Below are 18,631 nucleotides of genomic sequence, written 5' to 3'. Positions count from 1 at the left end.
CCAGAAAGTTGCATTTACAAAACTGTTGCTACCACAGAGTTGTTATTGCTTTTAAACTGATCAAGTAAGGCAAGGAAGCTGGGCCTTGTTTCTTTTTTTTAAGAAATCCTGTTGTTAGACATTAGCTGCCTTAGCCGGCTGGGACAGTTCCCCAAGAGGAGAAACCCAGGCAGGTGACTGAAACAATGATGTCCTATGGTGCTGCCAAATCCCATGAGCACTGGTTGTTCTGCACACACAAATGCCTTCCTAACATTAACTCACAGAGTTTTACAACAGAAAGCAAGAATTACATCATTAAGGATTAGCATTCAAGGACTGCTCCAGTTTTTATCCATTGGATTTAAGACAGGCTGGACTCTGGACCCTTTCCACATTCATTTTGCCAGAGCTCAGTGAGGCTGGGGATGCTCAACTGCTGCTGAGCCAGTGTACCAGCAGACAGAAGCACTCCCTTTTATGAGGGTTACTGACTGAATTTTAGTAGTATTTATCCCTGAAACTTTTGGAACCAGAGCAGATATAAATTCCACGATCCTCAGCTGGCGCCTCCAGCTGCCTTGCAAAGCTTGATGTTATTTCCCTTCCAGAGTTTTTGTTTGTTTGTATATAAAACAATTCTTTGGCACATACCCAGAAGAGTTTACTGAGCTTCTGGCACCATTTCCCTTATCAGCCTGTTTAAGAGGGGCTTAAGCACCCACAGCCAGAGCAGAGCCCTCAGCACAGTCTATAAACGCTTAAGACTCCCCATAGCTGGTGCTGAAGGGCAGATGGACAGTGAAGCCAGGGTCCTGCTGGCAGGGAAACCTGGCCACCCTATCTGGGAGCCCCACCCTGTGTGCCACAGCTCTGGGAACACACCCAGGGAACTGCACAGCACCAGGATCATGAGTGCACACTGGTGAGGCTCATGGCCCCGCTCGGCAGCGCTCACACAGCAGCCCACAGGCCGACACTGGCAGTGGGTGCTCATGCAACAGGAGGGGAAACAGCGCTCGCTCCACGTCTCAGGGCACAACCAAATGAAACGTTTGAAACGCTCATAACTAGAACAACTGGCTTGTTGGGGGAAAAATAAGTGCTATTAAAACACTGCTCCAGTACTGAAGTTTAGCTTAAACAAAGATAGAGAGAGGCATTGCAATTCTGATTATGCACAGGTGATGCGGGTATAATGGGTACAGCATTTCACAGGCGGTGCGCGCAGTACGCATTACCGTGTCATGGTAATTATCCCATTTTCTTTTTAAGCAGCACATAAAATAGACACATAAAGTTTGCATAAACGTCACACAGGAAACTTAGGACTATTCACAGCAACCATGTCGAATCTGTTCCTGTTTTATAAAAGCCTCAGCTCCTCCCTGCCACGGGCAGCTATGGCGCCTGCTGTGCCCTGCTCACTCAAGATGTGTCACCTTCTCTGGCTTCGTAAAAAATGAAAAAGAGAACGAGCAGGTGATCAGGAGTGACAGGCCTCAGTAAAGTTTATAACTAGAGCTTGGAGGCTGCCACATGGCCACAAAGTAAAAGAGGTGACTTGCATGGAAGAATCAACCTTTTCTATCCATTTATTAGTTGAAATAAAGTCACCGTTTATCACCTGCTTCATTCTCTTTTCTGGCAATCACTTTGATCAAAGGCTGTGAAGTGCCTTTATCGAGGCACTTCAGATAAAATCCCTAACAGAAAGGCTCCCCTCAATACTTGGTACTGCCCAGCTGGTGTTGGGGATGGAAGCACTGAGTAGAGCTTCTAAGGGGACCCTGTGCAAGAGGCTCCCAGGGCAAGCTCCCACTACTCAACCCAAAAAGTGCACCAGGAGCTTGCAGGATCCTGAGCAATTAAAGAATTAGGGTATTTTTTTTCCCAGCAGCTATGGAGCCAGGGCATGGCACAAGTAAACAGAGGGAGGCAGCTTAAAGGCTGAAGTTTTAGGGGTAAAGAGTTTAGATGTGCAGATTATTGCTATATCTTGGCTCCTCCTTACTTTTTTTGGGGTAGTTTCTGTCTTAACTATTTGCTACTGGTTACAATAGAGCTCTTCCTGTCCCCTACCTCTGGCAGAATACACTCAGATTATTGATTACTATCTGCCTTTCAGTGTAAGGGGAACGTAACAGTGTCTGATCAGGACAGAGCCGGCGGTACAGTGCAATTGGTAACAAATGGCCCTGCCCCACAGAGGGACCACTCTCTTTAACAAGGAGATGGCCAACTCTGAAAGAGCACCAGGATGAAGAGAATAACAAGAGGTGACTCTCAAGCATGGCAGGGCAACCTCTACCTTCCCTTTTTCTACAGGGCAAAGAACAATATCCCTTCCCCTCTCCTATCCTCTTCCTCCTTCATCGATGTCCTGTCTTGATGCAATTCTTCCAAACAGTTTTTGACAAAACAAGAGGAAAAGGTCACAGCAGTTAACATGATCCTGTTTGAAGCAATGCACTTTTAGAAATTCCAAGACTAATTACTTCAACTTCAAATTCTGTAGTTTAAACTCCTATGTCATGCCAAAAATGTATCTACAGTAGCCATCCTACGATGGGCTTCTTGGCTAGCCATGCTTGACTAAATGAAGACCTGAAGGTCTGTGGTCAGAAGGAAACATTTAAAATAAGTTTACATTGAAAATACTGTTTTGTGAAAGTTATTGCTACAACCGATAATAAGAAGCATATTTGCCACTAAAAGCCTGAAAACCTCTAAGGTCTTGATAAGGAAATGCTGAGATCCCAGAGGGCTTCTCTGAAGGTCAGCATGACAGAAACAACTGGAGACAATGGGAGAGAAAGACAGCTTGCCTTGACATAGTGGCAAGGCAAGGTCTGGAGAAAAACTTCCAGCCCACCTGCACAGTTTCCTCCTGCAGGTTGTATGTTTGCTTATTTAAAATTAAATTACATTTAGCTAAAATCTGTACTGAGTCTATTACAGCAGCCACTTTCACAGTCGTCTGCAGCACTGGCACGCTGGCACAAATTACTGCCACATACCACAACATGCCCTTTTTACTGAGACCCACAAACTGTAAGGACTTATTTTGAAAAGCACATTCATCCCACATAACACACCTCTGTCAGGTGTGCTACAGTCCACTCCTGACTACCTGGTAAGTTCAATTTTGCAACCATAAGATCCAGGCAGTATTCGACCCCTTCTCCCTGTCAGTTACAGTAAAAAGAAGAACAGAAAATACATCAGTAGGAGAACAATGACGTTAAAAATACTTACCAGTATGTCCAGGCAGGCTGCTTTAAGTAGAGTTATTTGGTCTGCAATGGTCAAACTTGTAAAGCCTGGCAATCGCTTTGCGAATTCCACTATTTTAATAATGCACTTTGTTGCAAGTTCACTGAATTTGTCCCAAAGCCCAAGGTCCAGTCGAACTCGATGGTCTGCACTGGAGTTCTGTAAAGACAGACAGAAGGCACCGTAAGTCAACATGTCCCTTTCAGTAAAAGGCTTTCAAGGGAAGGAAACAACAACCAACTTTTCCTTCCAGAAGTACTTTCTATTAACATTCCAGGCATTTTCTGCAGCTTGCTGTTGGGATGTTGGTGGTTTTAAACTTGGATTAATAGCCTGAAAATTCCTTGGATATTTCTCTGTTACTTATGATTGCAGAGGCCATCTGTACACGGAATACAAATGAACTTAAACATTTCCAAATGCCACCATCATTATTCTTCCTTGCCATTATATAATAAGTGCATTGAGAAAGACAATTTACAGTTGTACCCCAGAAAATACAAATGAATAGTGGAAGAAGAATATTGGGTCCTCATCTGAAAAAAAGCAGCACAATATTTGGAACACAGTTTCACATACTTAAGGTCTTACCAAATTAATTCTACTTAATTTATCTGCTCTGTGGCTCTGCAACAGCTTTCTGAAGCTACGGTCTCCCATGACTTACAAGAGCATTTCTTTACATGATGTTAAGAAAAACCCCATGTGTGTTGATGAATGCTATATGCTTATTTGATGGTGCATCTGACATATACCCCACTGCTTGAAACGTTACAGGGACACTGCAGTGGCATCTTTCAGAGACAATATATTTTAGAGACTGTAGGTTTCTATATATTCACCTGTTTCAATCAAAAAGTCTGCTAGGATGCGTAGCAAACTTGTATTAAGTTTGTGGTTAAACTAACGTTAAACTAATGTTTTCATACATTCAGAATAACCACTTAAGCCTTTAAAAAGCTGAATGTGTCAGCCAAGAACCAGCTGACTCAGAAGATGCTGTGACCCAGTTGACATTAGCCCAACAACAGCTGCTGTCACGAAGAGACCTGGTGAGTTGATCGCGACCCACCCATGATTCCCACAGAGTGACAAGGAACCGGTTACAAAGGAGCTCTGAAATACCCAAAGCTCCTCTCCTCCTACCCCTTTGTGCAGCGTATTCCCATGCTGCCAGCGTTTGAACTGATGCTGTTTAGGATGTAGCCAGCATGGTGATGTCCCCTTTCTCTTTTTCATGAGCCACCAAGGTTAGCGTACATTGCATTTGCCTTCAGCTTCTGGGGAATCTCCTCTTCACTGCAAGAAGAGTTTTACCACTAAAAATATGCTGGTAACAAATCTGGAAAAGGTGTTGAACTGCAGCCACAGAAAACCAAAGGCAATTTCTCCCTTCCACCTCTTATCTGACCTTGTTGACTAACCAAGACAGACACCATCAAAAAAAGGGCCCCCTACTCCAAATAGGTGCTTGAGGCAGGCAAAGGAAAATTCTCTCAGACAATGGTTTTCTCCCCAGCTGCTGACAAAGCCGATGTGATCAGCTGCCTCAGTCTTAGCTGGTTGAAGTTAAAATGTTAAATTAACTTTTAAATTAAAGTTAAATAAGCAGAGTCTCAACCTAAAAGTCTAACAGACATGGCAGATTAAATAACCATCAAAAAGCAATCAATTAACAGAGATCACACTTCCTTGGAGGAAACATCTACAGTGAACCTGTCACTACCACTACTGATGGGGAGGACGTCCACCTCCTTGGAAACCAGTGAAGCCATCATCTTGTCAGCTTTCTTCAGTTCACAAGAAGGACACGGGGCTGCCTTCACAAGACATCACCACAACCTGATGGGCCCGCAATGCACTGCCAGCCCGACATTCCCTCTCACTTGGAAGAGGGTGGAGACTCAAGCCAGTAATATTTACATTAGGCTCTAATTGAAAAAAAATATTTTCTAAGCATGCTGCACAGTTCAAAGGAGCATAAATGTTCCTTCCTGCTACCCCTCTTTTTAAGGGATAATCAATTAATTTCATAATTTCTATTTGAATTTTTATTCTGGGAACATCCTCTTTTTTTTGTTTGTTTGTTTTGTTTTTGTTGGTGGTGGTGGTTTTTTTGTTGTTGTTGCTTGTGTTTTTTTTTAAAGTGACAGAAGGAAAAATAGAAGAAAATGTCTTTATAATGCTAAACCTAAAGAATTGCCTTCAAAATGGTCCAAAACTAATGGGTTAACAGTCATTGTAATGCCCTTTGAAACATTTCTTTTGGCTACTGGAGTATGCATCCCTCAGATTTATTTTATTTCATCCTCAAGGACCTTGGTGAAATACAGTACATTGGAGGAAAAATAAGATCAAGATGTGCAGTCATTCAGGCTGTAATTAAATTTAATAGGCAGTTTATCCAGTTCATAGAAAGATGGCATAGCAGAGAGCTACACAAAGCAGAGCCTAAAGCAGGAAATCATTTTACAATAGGGTATCCATCTGGAAAAAAAGACGTTGCATGAAACCAGCAAGTGTGAACGAAATCTTCATCAGTATCATATGAGGTTACTTTATCATGCTGCAGTGCTGGAGATGGGAAGTTTGACGTGTCTTCTATTAAGAGTAATGCACAGCCATCTTAACAAATGTAAATCTAACTCACTATTATGCAAACTGAAGAGAAGGGGCAGTTAATAAAATATAAAATATAAAATATAAAATATAAAATATAAAATATAAAATATAAAATATAAAATATAAAATATAAAATATAAAATATAAAATATAAAATATAAAATATAAAATATAAAATATAAAATATAAAATATAAAATATAAAATATAAAATATAAAATATAAAATATAAAATATCCAGGTGTTTTATTATGCCAGGTGCCAGATCCCTCAGCGTTGGAGCTAATGTGGTTTACACATTATCTTTGACATGCTAAGAGTTTTAACATTCTATCTGTTAATAAAGTCAATGCAAGTGTCACAGCAAAAACCTTGAATTTTTAGCAGCATTCCTCAATATCTAAACCCCAAAACTAACTCAAAATCAGTGTATAGGTTGAACAATAAAACACAGGGTTAAAACAATGCACAGTAGAAGTAGAAACTCTGATTAAATTTGCCTGGGGATCTCCTCTATCCATGCCGTGAAAAAGATGCAGATGCTATGACTTTTCCTGAATATTTTACTGAAGCGGTTTTTTGGGTGTCTTTTCCAGGAGCAGTCTCACATGTTTTTCAGGCCTATGCACCAGCGCACATATGGTGGAACAATACTGTAATACACCCTAGTGGCATCTTTATCAGTGGAAAAGCCCAACCTTGCTATGAAATCCAATTAAACAGCCATTTTTGCCACATAAAATGATCCCATTTTTTCCATCATTTTTGTTTTTTCATTGCAGGCTGCTCTATCTCCACATTAACGATACGGGATGAGGTACTCGTAGAAACATACACAGTAGCAGAATCCCTACTGTCTTTAAAATCCACTTTACAAAGGAAACAAGGCTCACAGGGGCACTCTGCCCTAATCAAGAACACTCTCGATGCCTCTTTAGTAAAAGCAGCAATGCACTCCAGCTCCAGCAAGTTCACTGAGGACCACAGCACGTTTCTGCTCAGTACCAGCACGAGGAAATATATCTATATATAGATATTTAGGTTCAGATATATATTCCTCTGCAATGGCACAGATCAACAGTCATGTAACTTTCAACCCCAGCACTTACAAAGGACTGAATGCTGCAGAGATGTGAAACCTCCTCACTTCCAGCAACCCAGATGAACGAACCCGCAGCAAGGGTCTGCAGAGCCAAAATTATTTTCTGTTTTATCCTCCCTGTATCACAAGGCTGGATGTAACACAGCTGTAGACTTACAAATAATACCAGTCTCAAGGGACAAGCAGTGTAGTTACACTCAATTATACTATAAAGTATGACATCTCCAGAGAAATTACTACGGCACTCTCTCTTACCTGGATGACAGTAATAAAACAGATCTATTTATGATGGACTCTTGGAATCTGTTACATTTAAACAGCTTGCTGATTCTCACCATTGGCAGAACTATACTAGTCACTGCCCACCAAATGCAACTGTTAAATCAAATGACCCAGGGAATTTAATGTGAGTGCTATTCTCCCATTATTTTAAGTAGACTTGTATTAACTATGCAAAGTATGGTAATTATTACAGATAGGGACACTTTTTCTTTTTAAAGAGCAGATGGATATAAAAAAAACCTCCTTAATTGCAAATGCTTCTCAGAAACCATTTTTTAACAGGTAAAAATACACAACGGGTGGGAGGGGGGAAAAAAATCACCATGTAACCTTTCCCTCTGGAAAATGCAGGCTGCAGCACTCAAGAGCGAGAGGAGCCAGATACGCAAGCCAAACATCTGAACAGATTAATTTTTTTCTATTGTATCGCTGTAGGGCCTTTTTTACTTCACACTCTTATGCTTAAAATTCTTTGATCTTTTTAGCAACAAACAAAATCCTGTTTTAAAACAGTCTGAATGATCACACAGCCAAAGGCACACAGAAGACACGCTTGCAGAACAGTTTCTCCCATCCACCATTTCCACCAGTACGCAAGTGCAAAGCTAATGAAATTCAAGGGAATCCACATTGGTTCAATACACTCACTTCTCACCCCTCGCTTAGAAAATTAAATTAAAAACTCTAAGGTTATAAAAGCAATCTGTGTGCTCCTTAGTGTGAGAGCGCCATGCTTCATGACTGACAGCCTGCAGAAGCGGGCATAAAAGCAGGACTGGTGGCAATCTTCTACCTATACTAGATTGTTACTATCAAGAAGACCAGAATGGTGTAGGTTTCTAGCTCCCCTTGGACTCAGCATTTAGAGAAAAGACTGCGTACTCTTTTTTATTTGACTTCTGGTCTCTGTTTAAAGTGTCTCAGATTATTGCCAGAGTGCTGCCATTTGATCAGCAGCTGGTGGTGTTGTCCAGGCACAGCAGCTGTGCTCCTCTGACCAGCACACAAACCTTCCACATCCCAGATCCTCCTATATCCTCAACTGCTGCAGAAAGGCTTCTTCCCTGCTCCTGGGCTGACAGGCAGCTGGAGGTGAGGATGACCCTTAGTCCAGCCCCAGCGGTACTCTGTCCCTGCCACATCTGGGCAGAGGCAGCATTAATAAAAATGAATTAACATTGAATTCCTACCTAAAAAGCTGGAGTAGCTGCCAGAGCTTAGCTACATGAGAGACTTAAATGCCCTACATTTCACACAGAGACCATCAGAATGCAGTAGGAAGACAGTATTTAACACCACTTCTATTAGTTTTGATGCACCTTTTGAAGTAAGCTGCATCATTCTCAAAGATTCAATGTAAGCCAAAAATAACTCTTCCAGTGTAATTCTATCATTGAAACTTGTATGGCACCAAACCATGACCAAACCATGGAGGGACCTTGGCCTCATGCAGAGTCTACTGCTGTAGCCTTCCAACAGACCAATGCTAAAACAAGAAATCTCTTTCCTCGAGCTGTCTGATCTGGCCTGAGATATGAATGACCAATATCCAGCCTCAGAGAGAGTGTGGTCAGGTCATGGCTACTTGTGCTCCATATACAGACCAGATTCATCCATGCACTACTGGGATCCAGGTGCTGTCAGTAAGGGCTCTGATATTCCAACAGGTACACAGATTCATCATGGGAGTCACAAGGAGCCCAAGGACAAATGCATCAGTGGTGGGTGTGATATGCAACAAGACCCGCTCCAATTTCATCCAATTGTATCATTTCAAGAGCTAAAATATTAATGATACTTAAGCACCCAATACCTAATGCAAGCGCAGAGGTGCCCAGGTTTATCTTTCATCCCTCCAGGGTCTTTGGCAACTACCAGTATGCAGTACCACATCACATCAGCTGCAGTGCACTCTGCTAACTCAGAGAGAAAATATAAGTACATACCGACACATTCCTGCTGGGAAGTACACTGATAGGTTACTCTGGGATAACCAGGCCACTTGCAAGGCAGCCTGGGAGCAATAAACCCTGGCACACGTACCAGCCCGGCCACATGTCCCAGCTGCGGACATACGATCACCTCTCCTACACGGCATAAACTCACTGTCTTTGAACTGGAAAGATTTTCGTAGTTACTCAGAGGCACTCTTGGATTTGCAGGAGTGTGACAGCCTGTTTGGAAGATTGGGAAGATTCTTCACTCCAAGACAAGGATGCAACAGCACATGCAGAGAGGAGGGGTGGAGGGCATTAAGCCAGGAATTTCTTTGAAGACACACTGTGAGTCCCACTGTCTCCAGCTTTGCCTTCAGTTATGTCACCAGCTGGCTGCTTCCAAGCTTCCAGCCTCGCACGCTGCGCTAGTCCCTGTGGGTCTGCCTGTGCAATATTTACCAGCACGCCTACACTGACTGCTTTGACTACATCCCACCCAAGCAGGACTAGGACCAGAGAAGCATGCAGAGGACAGGCATCTTCTCCAGCCCTAACCAGTTTACGTGGGTCTCAGAATTAAATGTGAAAAAGGTTTGTGAAAATACTTTCAGCAACATGAAAACCACACTTTTTTCCTAACATCACACCATATGTGCTTGCTTTTATTGCACTTAAATAAGAAGTCTTACACGTAGACCTGAGAGTTTTGAGCCTTGCACTTTGTTTTGTAAATAGATGAGTACGCCATAAAACAGCATCCTGCTCGCCAAAAAAGTGAATATTGATGCCACACGGGGATTTGTCTACATCACTCTGAGAAATTTAATGTTTGTTTCAATAGCAGAAAATTTACTCAAAGACTCTGGGGCTCGGTTCCACATCTTCAGCTGGGGCTGGAGGGCAAGGACCATGGAGGCAGGTGCCTCCTTGCCCCAGGCATGCCACTCCTGAACTCCTGCTCTCAGCAAAGAGAGTACATGCTTGACTACTTCAGGACCTTCTGCACATCCCGCTGAAACAGCCAGTGCTGCTGCAACCCACAACAAGATTAGACCCAGCAAAGTCATTCCTCCACTGGTAAGGTTCTAAGAGTTATTTTTTAGCATCTTTTTTATTACTGCATTTACAAATTTGACACTGAATTTTCTCTGACATCAATAAATATCACCGAACTTCCCTGTACTTAGCAACATAAACACATACAGAAAAAAAATGGTTTCCCTGACTCATCTCTGGAGAAATTCCCACAGTTACTGAACTTCTTGATAGGGTGGGCTGATTTTTCCTTTCTAAAAGCAGCAGACGTTTTTGCTGCTTTGTGGTATTTCAGTAGACTGAGAAAGGATGTGTAATTTTGGGGGTTGTCCTCTGCAGAGCCAGAAGTTGGACTCGATGATCCTTGTGGGTTCCTTCCAACTCAGGATATTCTTTGATTGTAGGAACAAACTGCAAATGAGCATTTTGGAAACTGACTTACTTAGATATTTCATATTTTCCTTGACCTTGGTAGCTTTGGGACTATCACCAGTAATCCAGCAGCATTTAAGAACTCCCTACACCTGCAAAGTTGTAATCTGCTGACGCACAAGCAGAGATCACGTCTTTGGAAGCCAACAAATTTCTAATGAATGATGGAATGTAACTGACTCATGGACTCCGAGCTCGTCATTTGGCTGGATTAATCCTTCAGTCAGTCTCTCGTGATAGCACTAAGTAAAGCTTACAGTTAAGTGCAATTTCTCTTCCCCAGCATGCATTTGCACACATACCTGTGTTTTTTCATGACTAAGGAGGTGCAAGGAGTGCATCTACTACTGCATCTATTTAAAATGCCTGAAGCCTCCAAAACTCATGTCAGTTCCAGGCATATCCAGAACGTATGTGACTCAAACCATACTCACTGTAGTGTATTTTCCCAGCTGGCAGAGTGAGGGGAAGGTTTCCTGGTGAGCTTTCCGGATCTTCTCAGTGAGATCATCCAACTCTGCTGTCATTTCATAGTTTTCTGTGGACTCCTGCTTTGAAGGTTCCTTCTTCTTTTTGTTCCTATCATTTCTGACAGCTGTAAAAAAAGCAGAGATACAGATCACATGGGGTTATTCAGATCAACCCATGCTGCTTTTGCTGCTCTATTTCAAAACACTGCAAGGTGCTTTTATACTGGATGTGAATTATTTTAAGTGAAGAATGTTATATGCAGAGAGAGCAGTAATGCAAGCATAGTTATTCAAGAATAATTTAAGAATTAAATGTAATGGGTAATGATGAAACCAAACTTGCACTGGTGTTTGTTTTGGGGATACCATCACACTTCCAAGTACCTAACTTCCAAGGAAGTCTACTGCAACGTAACATATATTGTGTCTCAGTAACTTTGTGAGGTGGGACTTTTTTCCCTGTATCACTACAGCTGTGCATGGTGAACAGTGAAGTTCTCTGTAGTGATGCATTTGGTATTTCACTGGATGTGAACAACACTAAAAAAAGACCGCAACTGTCTTTCTTCTTAAATATCTCAGTATGGAAGACAACAAACTCCCATACTAATACAAGCTCCACCAAGCAAAAGTTACTTAAAAGGAAAGTTAAATGTGAAAACAGTAAATGAAAGAAGATGAAACATGTTAAACTCAAGTTCTAAAGATCAAAGGAAAAGCACAAAACACTTGAAAGAGTAAAAATGGCAGTGAAGCTATCTAAAGTTGCTTGCCATCTGCTTCTACACTCAGATCAGCCTTCTACCTTCCCCCGGCCGTGGGGGATTACTGGAAATATGCATCATGCAGCACTCGTGCTGTAATTGATTTCCCACATATTTGTGTTCTGTAATAAAATATGACAGCTGCTCCATCACCATGCTACTCTTTGTTCTTTTAATGAAAATAGCTTAATTTTACAAAACGTGCCCAGGAGATAAGTCTATGTCCACAGTATTGCCAGTAATTGTGAATTTTATCAAGAGACTTGTTGTTAGCTAAAGCTAACGTCTTAAGTGTAACCAGATGCATAAGGCTTTACAACAAAGCCAAGCAAAATCAATTCCTTTCCCCCGAGACCCCATGTCAATATTAAACACCCTGAAGACTAAATGTTACTGGATAAATAAAACCAATCCTAACATCATTAGTGTTCAAAACCTCATGATATTTTAAAACAAGGCCCTAAACTCGGAGGGTGCGGCTGGTGGGTTTTGGCACATGTGAGGATAGCCAGGGATTTTTGGATGGCCAAAGATCTGCTTATTCTTATTTGTACTGTCCTGCCCCAGAAAGTGCATCTATCTGTGCTGTTGGGAGGGAAGCACAGAGCCACCTCCGTGCCAGTTCTTTTCCCCTGTGGGTTCCCCAGGCCCATCTCCACATCTTCTGTGGTTGCTTCCCACATGCAACAGAGTGAACCACAAATGATCAGAAAGAGCAGACAAAACTGTGGGCTGGAAAAGCATCAGAGTCAGGGGCATCTACAGAAATACATATTGTATGTAACAGAAAACGAGGACTAGATGTGACAAATATTGTTTCTCCTTCATGAGGCCATTAGGCACATACTCCTACAGCTCTCGTTTTTTCACTAAAGGTTTGACTTTGCAACTGAGAGAACTCTGACCCAGATCATTCACATATTTTAGGGATAATCTTGACTTCAACTGTGTGACAAACCTGCACTAAAGTCTGTCATGTGGTTGGCTGGATCAGGGCTTGGATGTTGAGCACCGCACTGGATTAAAGCCTAACCCTGAACACCAGGAATTTTGGTGTTCAGAGAACACAGACCCAAAGGAGGCCAGGAAGGGTGGATTGAAAAGGTATCTTCATGTGAAAGTTCATTGCTAGCAGTGTAGTCAGGTTTAGAGGGGTAGACTGGATCACCTCTGCTTCCTTTCACAAATATTCCCCAGAAGCCAGTGCCCTGATTTGTTTGCTGGATCCCAGACCAGAGAACAAGCATGGTATTTTGCATTGTAAAAACATCCCGGGCTGACAGGTACATCTCAAATGCTGCAAACTGTCACTGCACCTCAGAGGCAAATCCTAATCACGGCTGTACTTGGGAGATAAAAGAGCTCCTTGGAAAATTCTGCAAACTCTTACACAACTGCAAAGAGCAATAAGCCTTCATCAGAAAGTCACGTTTACTTATAGCTCTACAAGCTGATTGACAAATTTGCCAAACAGGTGGCCCCAGCAGCTACTTCCCTCAACAGCTTTGAACTCCTTGTGGAACGCATTACTTAGGCCAGGCTTCGAAGCAGGTGCCAAGAGCTCCCACAGACTAGGAGATAAGTCTGGCAGGGACCATGCCAATCTTCCTGTTCCTCCCCAGCACTGCTCCCTCTGCAGCTGTCCCTGAAGTCCTGTCCCCTCCAAAGGCCAACAGAGAAGAACTCTGCTGGTCAACCCTCATCACCAAATTGGCCCAGCTCTGTCGTCTTTCTTTTTGGGTGCAAATCACTAAAGGGTAGGAAGGGAAGAAGTAACACACCCTGAAAACTAAGAACAGGATTTGTTCATCATTAATTTTCTCATACGATTCTGATAGCGTTTATTATAATTATAAAACCTGAATAACATTTATCTTCTTGCTTTATTCACTAAGACTGCATTAGACATAGCAGTGCTTCTATATGCCCTGTAAGAAAATGTAATAAAGTGCTGATGTACAACACACAGGCTCCAAACATATAAAGAATTTCAATAACACTGAACTATTAAGCAGATTTAGCTACAAGTACAATTCAACTCAAAAAAAGAGAAAAAGATTAAGACAACACTATGTATAAAATAGTTAAATAAAAACATATAAACACATTCAGATTCACCCTGTAAATATAAAAAACATCACTGCTCTGGGAACAGAAACTGTCACACCGCATGTGGGAAGGATTTTGGATTACAGCTTATGCTTATATTACATAAGTCACACCTTTTTGTATCTTGATCTTTACATGCATATGATCACATCAATCCCCAATGCAATTCCACTGCCTTTTAATGATGATACACGAGTGATGAATCTGTGTCACAGTTAATGCTACCGTAGAAAACTCAGGTTATGAATTTCATTACTTATGCACTAAATTCTGACTTGATGGCTGCATTATTTAGGAGCTCCCAACAGGGGACAGTATGTAAGCTCTCTTGCCCTGTGAGAAATTCTGGAATTCAAAAAACCTTAAAAAAAAAAAAACCAACAACAAATAAAGTGGTGGTGTGGGGAAAGAGAACAAAAAAAGAGGTATCTTGATATGTGAGGAAGCCAGGTCTCAGCGTTGCTTGGATGGCTGAGCAACACATACCCACACCTGAGCACGTCTGCTCCAATCCATCTTCCTGTGACAGCTTCCCTGTCCCCTCAGCACACACGCCAGGACTTGCACTTCCACACCCAGAAACCTCCAGGCAGCAGCGGCAGGGTTCGCAGGCTGGCGGAGGCACTTTTGGCTGCCTTAGGTTTAAGGACAAGCCCCTATCTTCAAACGTCCAGCTCCCTAACCTGATGGTAGAGAGGCAAACATCATCTCTTGCCCCATTCAATCTGTTCTCCTCAGCCCAGGTTTGCCACTTTTTCCTTAGCCTCAGATAGACTTTTCCTCTTCTGCTTGAAGCGATGGGCTTCAAAGCAAAAGTTGCAGGAAGGACGCATGTGTTTTTCAAGGAAAGCAGGACCTGCTGTAGATGAAACTAAGTATAGGAAAGACACAAATGGCTTCTCTCTGAGGACCTCAGTGCTCTCATTTAGTAACCACACAGCAATTCTCCTTGCTTGAGCAGGATCATTTCAAGCATGTCATAATGCAGAGAATTGGCCAATCTTAAACACAAGCCCCTCAGGTCCACAAAACTCAGCTACTGCTTGGCCTAAGAAGGTCTGGGATCTAGCTCAAGAGATTTGGACAGTTTCTAGATAATCAAGTAAAATCATGGAATAGCCAGTGTTTGTACATTCCTTTGTCAAAGGTGGCACAAACATGTCCAGTGGAGAAGAACCTGCTGCTTGCAATGCAATTTTTCCAATTACTTGCATACCCTGTGTTTCCCCAGACACCCAAAAGATAGACAGACAGAACCTTTCATATATTATAATGATTAATCAGCTATAAATTCATGACTTGAAACGCTATCACTGCAATTTTGCCTCTCTGAGATCTCCGTGACCTTTGAAGAGTTCTGTGTACTAGTTAACTGGTTTTGTTCCTGTAGCAACAACTACTAGTGCTTCCAGTTAGTTCACATTCCTGTAAAACCACACTTCTCTTGTCCCCAAATATTTTGGAAGTTACTCGTTAAGCTAACAAACCTCAAAAGCACCATAAAGCACACAGAGCAAGTCAGTAATTGCACAGCGCGGGGCGCAAGGTAGGTTTGCAGAAAGACTCCTTTTGTTTGCAAACCCCCATGAGAAGAGAAATGGGAGGTGAACTGAGGCAGGAACGCTGCAGACCTGCCAGTTCTCTCCCTTCTGGGCAGAGGCTGGCTCTCCCAGGGGACAGTATGTAAGGGCCATCCGTCCCTTACTGAACACCAGGCAGCCCGGGCAGGCAAAGGGTGCCGCGCACGGCAGTGGGGCCAAAGCTCAGCACTGCAGCCGGGGATTCCAGGAGCACCAAGCTGTTTGCTAGGGTGGAAACCCACAAGCCTTGCAAGGCTCCTTCACACTCTGCCTTCTCCAGTTCCAGAAGCAGCTGCTAAAAAATTTCTAATTCTGCACAAGTTAGCAGCTGTGCACAGTTTTAGTCAAATGTGCAAAACGCTTACCTATTGCCGAAGTCAAGTTTGCTCCATCAGGATAAATGCCCCACATGTACCACGCATTACTCTTCAATAAACTGGTTAAAGGTATTGAATAGCAGTCCATAAGGACATCTTTCCCACCATGGAAAACCTCAAAACAAGCGAGACTTAGCAACCTTGATATTGCTCTGCTGCTGAACTAGGCTCTCTGACCCCACGGTCAAAGCCAGCACCCAGCTGCACATCCCAGGCAGCTCCCAAGCCCAGGAGTTGATGGCAGCAGGCACAGAAATGGGAAAATTCAAAGAGGCTGATTTTCCCATCTCCAGTGTAAGTAAAGGAACAAAATAGCCACCTTGAAAGCCACACACGAATGCCTGACAAACCGACAGCCATCAAATCAGAACAGTGAGACTCCCGTCTACACATTAACAGCAGTGCAATCGCAAGCCAAACATATTAAAATATGCAGAACACCAGGTAGTTATAGATAGACTGATTTTCCTGCGCCGTGATTTCCAGATGAAATAATGATTTCTTTTAGGCAAAACAGCTCAGTATTAAAAAAAAACCCAGGAAACTATTTTAAAACTAATTCCCATGCCAAAACTGGGCTTTGACATATGGAGAACGATTGGAGGCAAAGCACATTTCAAACACAAACCTCTCATTTCTAATGGACAAAGCCAATAGCAAGTACACAGTTGTATGAGGGGCTTACAAAATCAAAACACATCGAAACCTGCATATTTTGTAGCTGATTTAGAGAAATCAACCATGTCAGCTGTTGGGTAACATTTGCCACAAGAAAACATCTCGAGTTAAGTGAGATAGTATCTCTCTACAGACACATATCAAAATTAACAGGGAGCACAGAGAAACAATCATGGAAGACATTTCATAAGCACCTGGCACGCTATCATTTTTCCCCAGGCATAGAGCAAGCACATATATTACAGAATTCAAGCCACCCCCTGGGTTTCCTATTGAGAAATAACATTCAGCTATGGCAAACCCGCTCTGGTCAATGCGCAAGGAACCTCAGTTCAACCACAGGGGAACACACCACAAATCCAGAGGACATCGTCCTGTCAGCTGCCTTCACGTACACAGGCCCTTCCAGCCACTGGTGGATTTTTTTTTTTTTTTTTTTTTGGAAGGTGAATCTGAACTCTGCCTTGCAGCTTTGTATTATTCATGACATAATTGCTATGTTTTATTAGAAATATGATCTATTATAACCTTGAATACGGTAACTTAAATGACATTGAAAATTAGATTATTCTGATTATTAGAGAAGTGAGAAAGGTACTAAACATTTGTAAGGCTGATAATCAATCAGTGTACCCATCTGAGTGCAATAAAAATCAATCAGGAGCTAGTGTGTTTAAATCTAATTTTTTAAGCATGACATTTTCTTCTGAGTTTCTTTTTTAAATGTCACCCTCTTCTACAACAGTGATTGATTCTATCCCCAGGGACAGTTAACTCCAACTGTTTTATTCATTGCACTGAGCTCTTGGATCCACAGTCTTTTCTAAGTATCAAATTAATGACAACAATAATATTTTCATCAAAATGTGAATTTCAGAAATAGGTGTTCATGGAATCAAAGCAGCGAGAAGCGTGGCAGTGTATTTAAATTGCTTCAAGTACCAGGGACTTTTCAACTAGCAAGCAGTGTACTTTATTTAACACAGAAAATGGTGGAATTTTGTGTCCCTCCAGTTCTCTTCCCTCTCCTCCCTCCCCCCGCCAAAGGAGAAGGCCAAGAATTTGCTTGTTTAAAACATAATTCATTTCGAAATGTTTCAGAAGTGAACAATGAATCATTGGCTATAGGGAGTCTGTGAGTAATTACCTATGCCTTCAAAATAACCTTATTAGGCTATTGTAAGTATAGGGGAGACCTTTGATACCCATAGCCTAAGGGCCTCTATTTTTCCATTCATGCACAGGGGATTTATATGGTTATATCCTATTATAACTGACGAAAGCAACACATCTCCCATTTATGTATGAGGATAACTGCAGGGTTAATATATCAAGAACTGAGTTATAAGAACAGGTTTCATTATATGAATGAATGATACAAATGGATGCTCTACAGCTTTATTTAACTAGCCTGAAACTCGATCTGTGGTTTCAAGGATTCCCATCAGACTGAAAATTTTATTTTTGACATGAAATTTGGCACCTGCTATTGAAACATTCCTGAAATATTAGTAAAGGGAATGAGCAAAAAAAGGAGTTTCTAGCCTCTTGAAGAAAAACAACACCAACTGAAATCAGACTTAGGATCAGAACTGAAAAGCTAATGCACAACAACAGGCTGAGAGAAAAATACCCCTTGAAAATAACTGAAAGGTATGCCTTTGGTATTCTTTTATCTATTTATTTTAAATTATTAGTTATATTGTTTCACTTTCTTTTTTTTTTTTATTATTGATTTAAGACATCCAGAAGCCAAAAGGAGCAGCTAACATACTTGAGATATCTAGAACTGCCAGTCCAAGACCTGAAACTACTGCTGAAGGAAAACAAATGTTTCTACAGGCAGATTTTGCTTGAATGTTGCAGAAGGACAGGACAAAAAAACCAAACAAGCCCAAACACCAAAAGCCCTTAACCTGTTTCCAAGTGTGTGAATATATCACTAAGGCTGACCTTCATATTGACTATAGTATTTCAGGACTGGTTCAA

The 18,631-nt window shown here is 41.9% G+C and overlaps 1 protein-coding gene across 6 annotated transcripts in view; it reads right to left on the bottom strand.

Moving 5' to 3' along the window:
* Positions 1–18,631, bottom strand: part of RARB (retinoic acid receptor beta) — a 192,749-nt gene that overhangs the window by 10,114 nt on the left and 164,004 nt on the right. For all 6 annotated transcript variants that reach the window (XM_027880987.1, XM_027880986.1, XM_027880990.1 and 3 more), the window contains 2 exons: positions 11,099–11,259; positions 3,238–3,414 (listed from right to left, as the gene is read on the bottom strand). In XM_027880987.1, coding sequence (XP_027736788.1) covers positions 3,238–3,414; positions 11,099–11,259 — 338 coding nt within the window. The remainder of the gene's footprint in view (positions 1–3,237; positions 3,415–11,098; positions 11,260–18,631) is intronic.

This window comes from Empidonax traillii, unplaced genomic scaffold (genome assembly GCF_003031625.1).
Source record: "Empidonax traillii isolate 1590-97213 ecotype Southwest subspecies unplaced genomic scaffold, ASM303162v1 scaffold81:size2596050, whole genome shotgun sequence".
Lineage (NCBI taxonomy): Eukaryota > Metazoa > Chordata > Aves > Passeriformes > Tyrannidae > Empidonax > Empidonax traillii.
The sequence above is the reverse complement of the archived record's forward strand: the minus strand, read 5'-3'. Positions and strand labels throughout refer to the sequence as shown.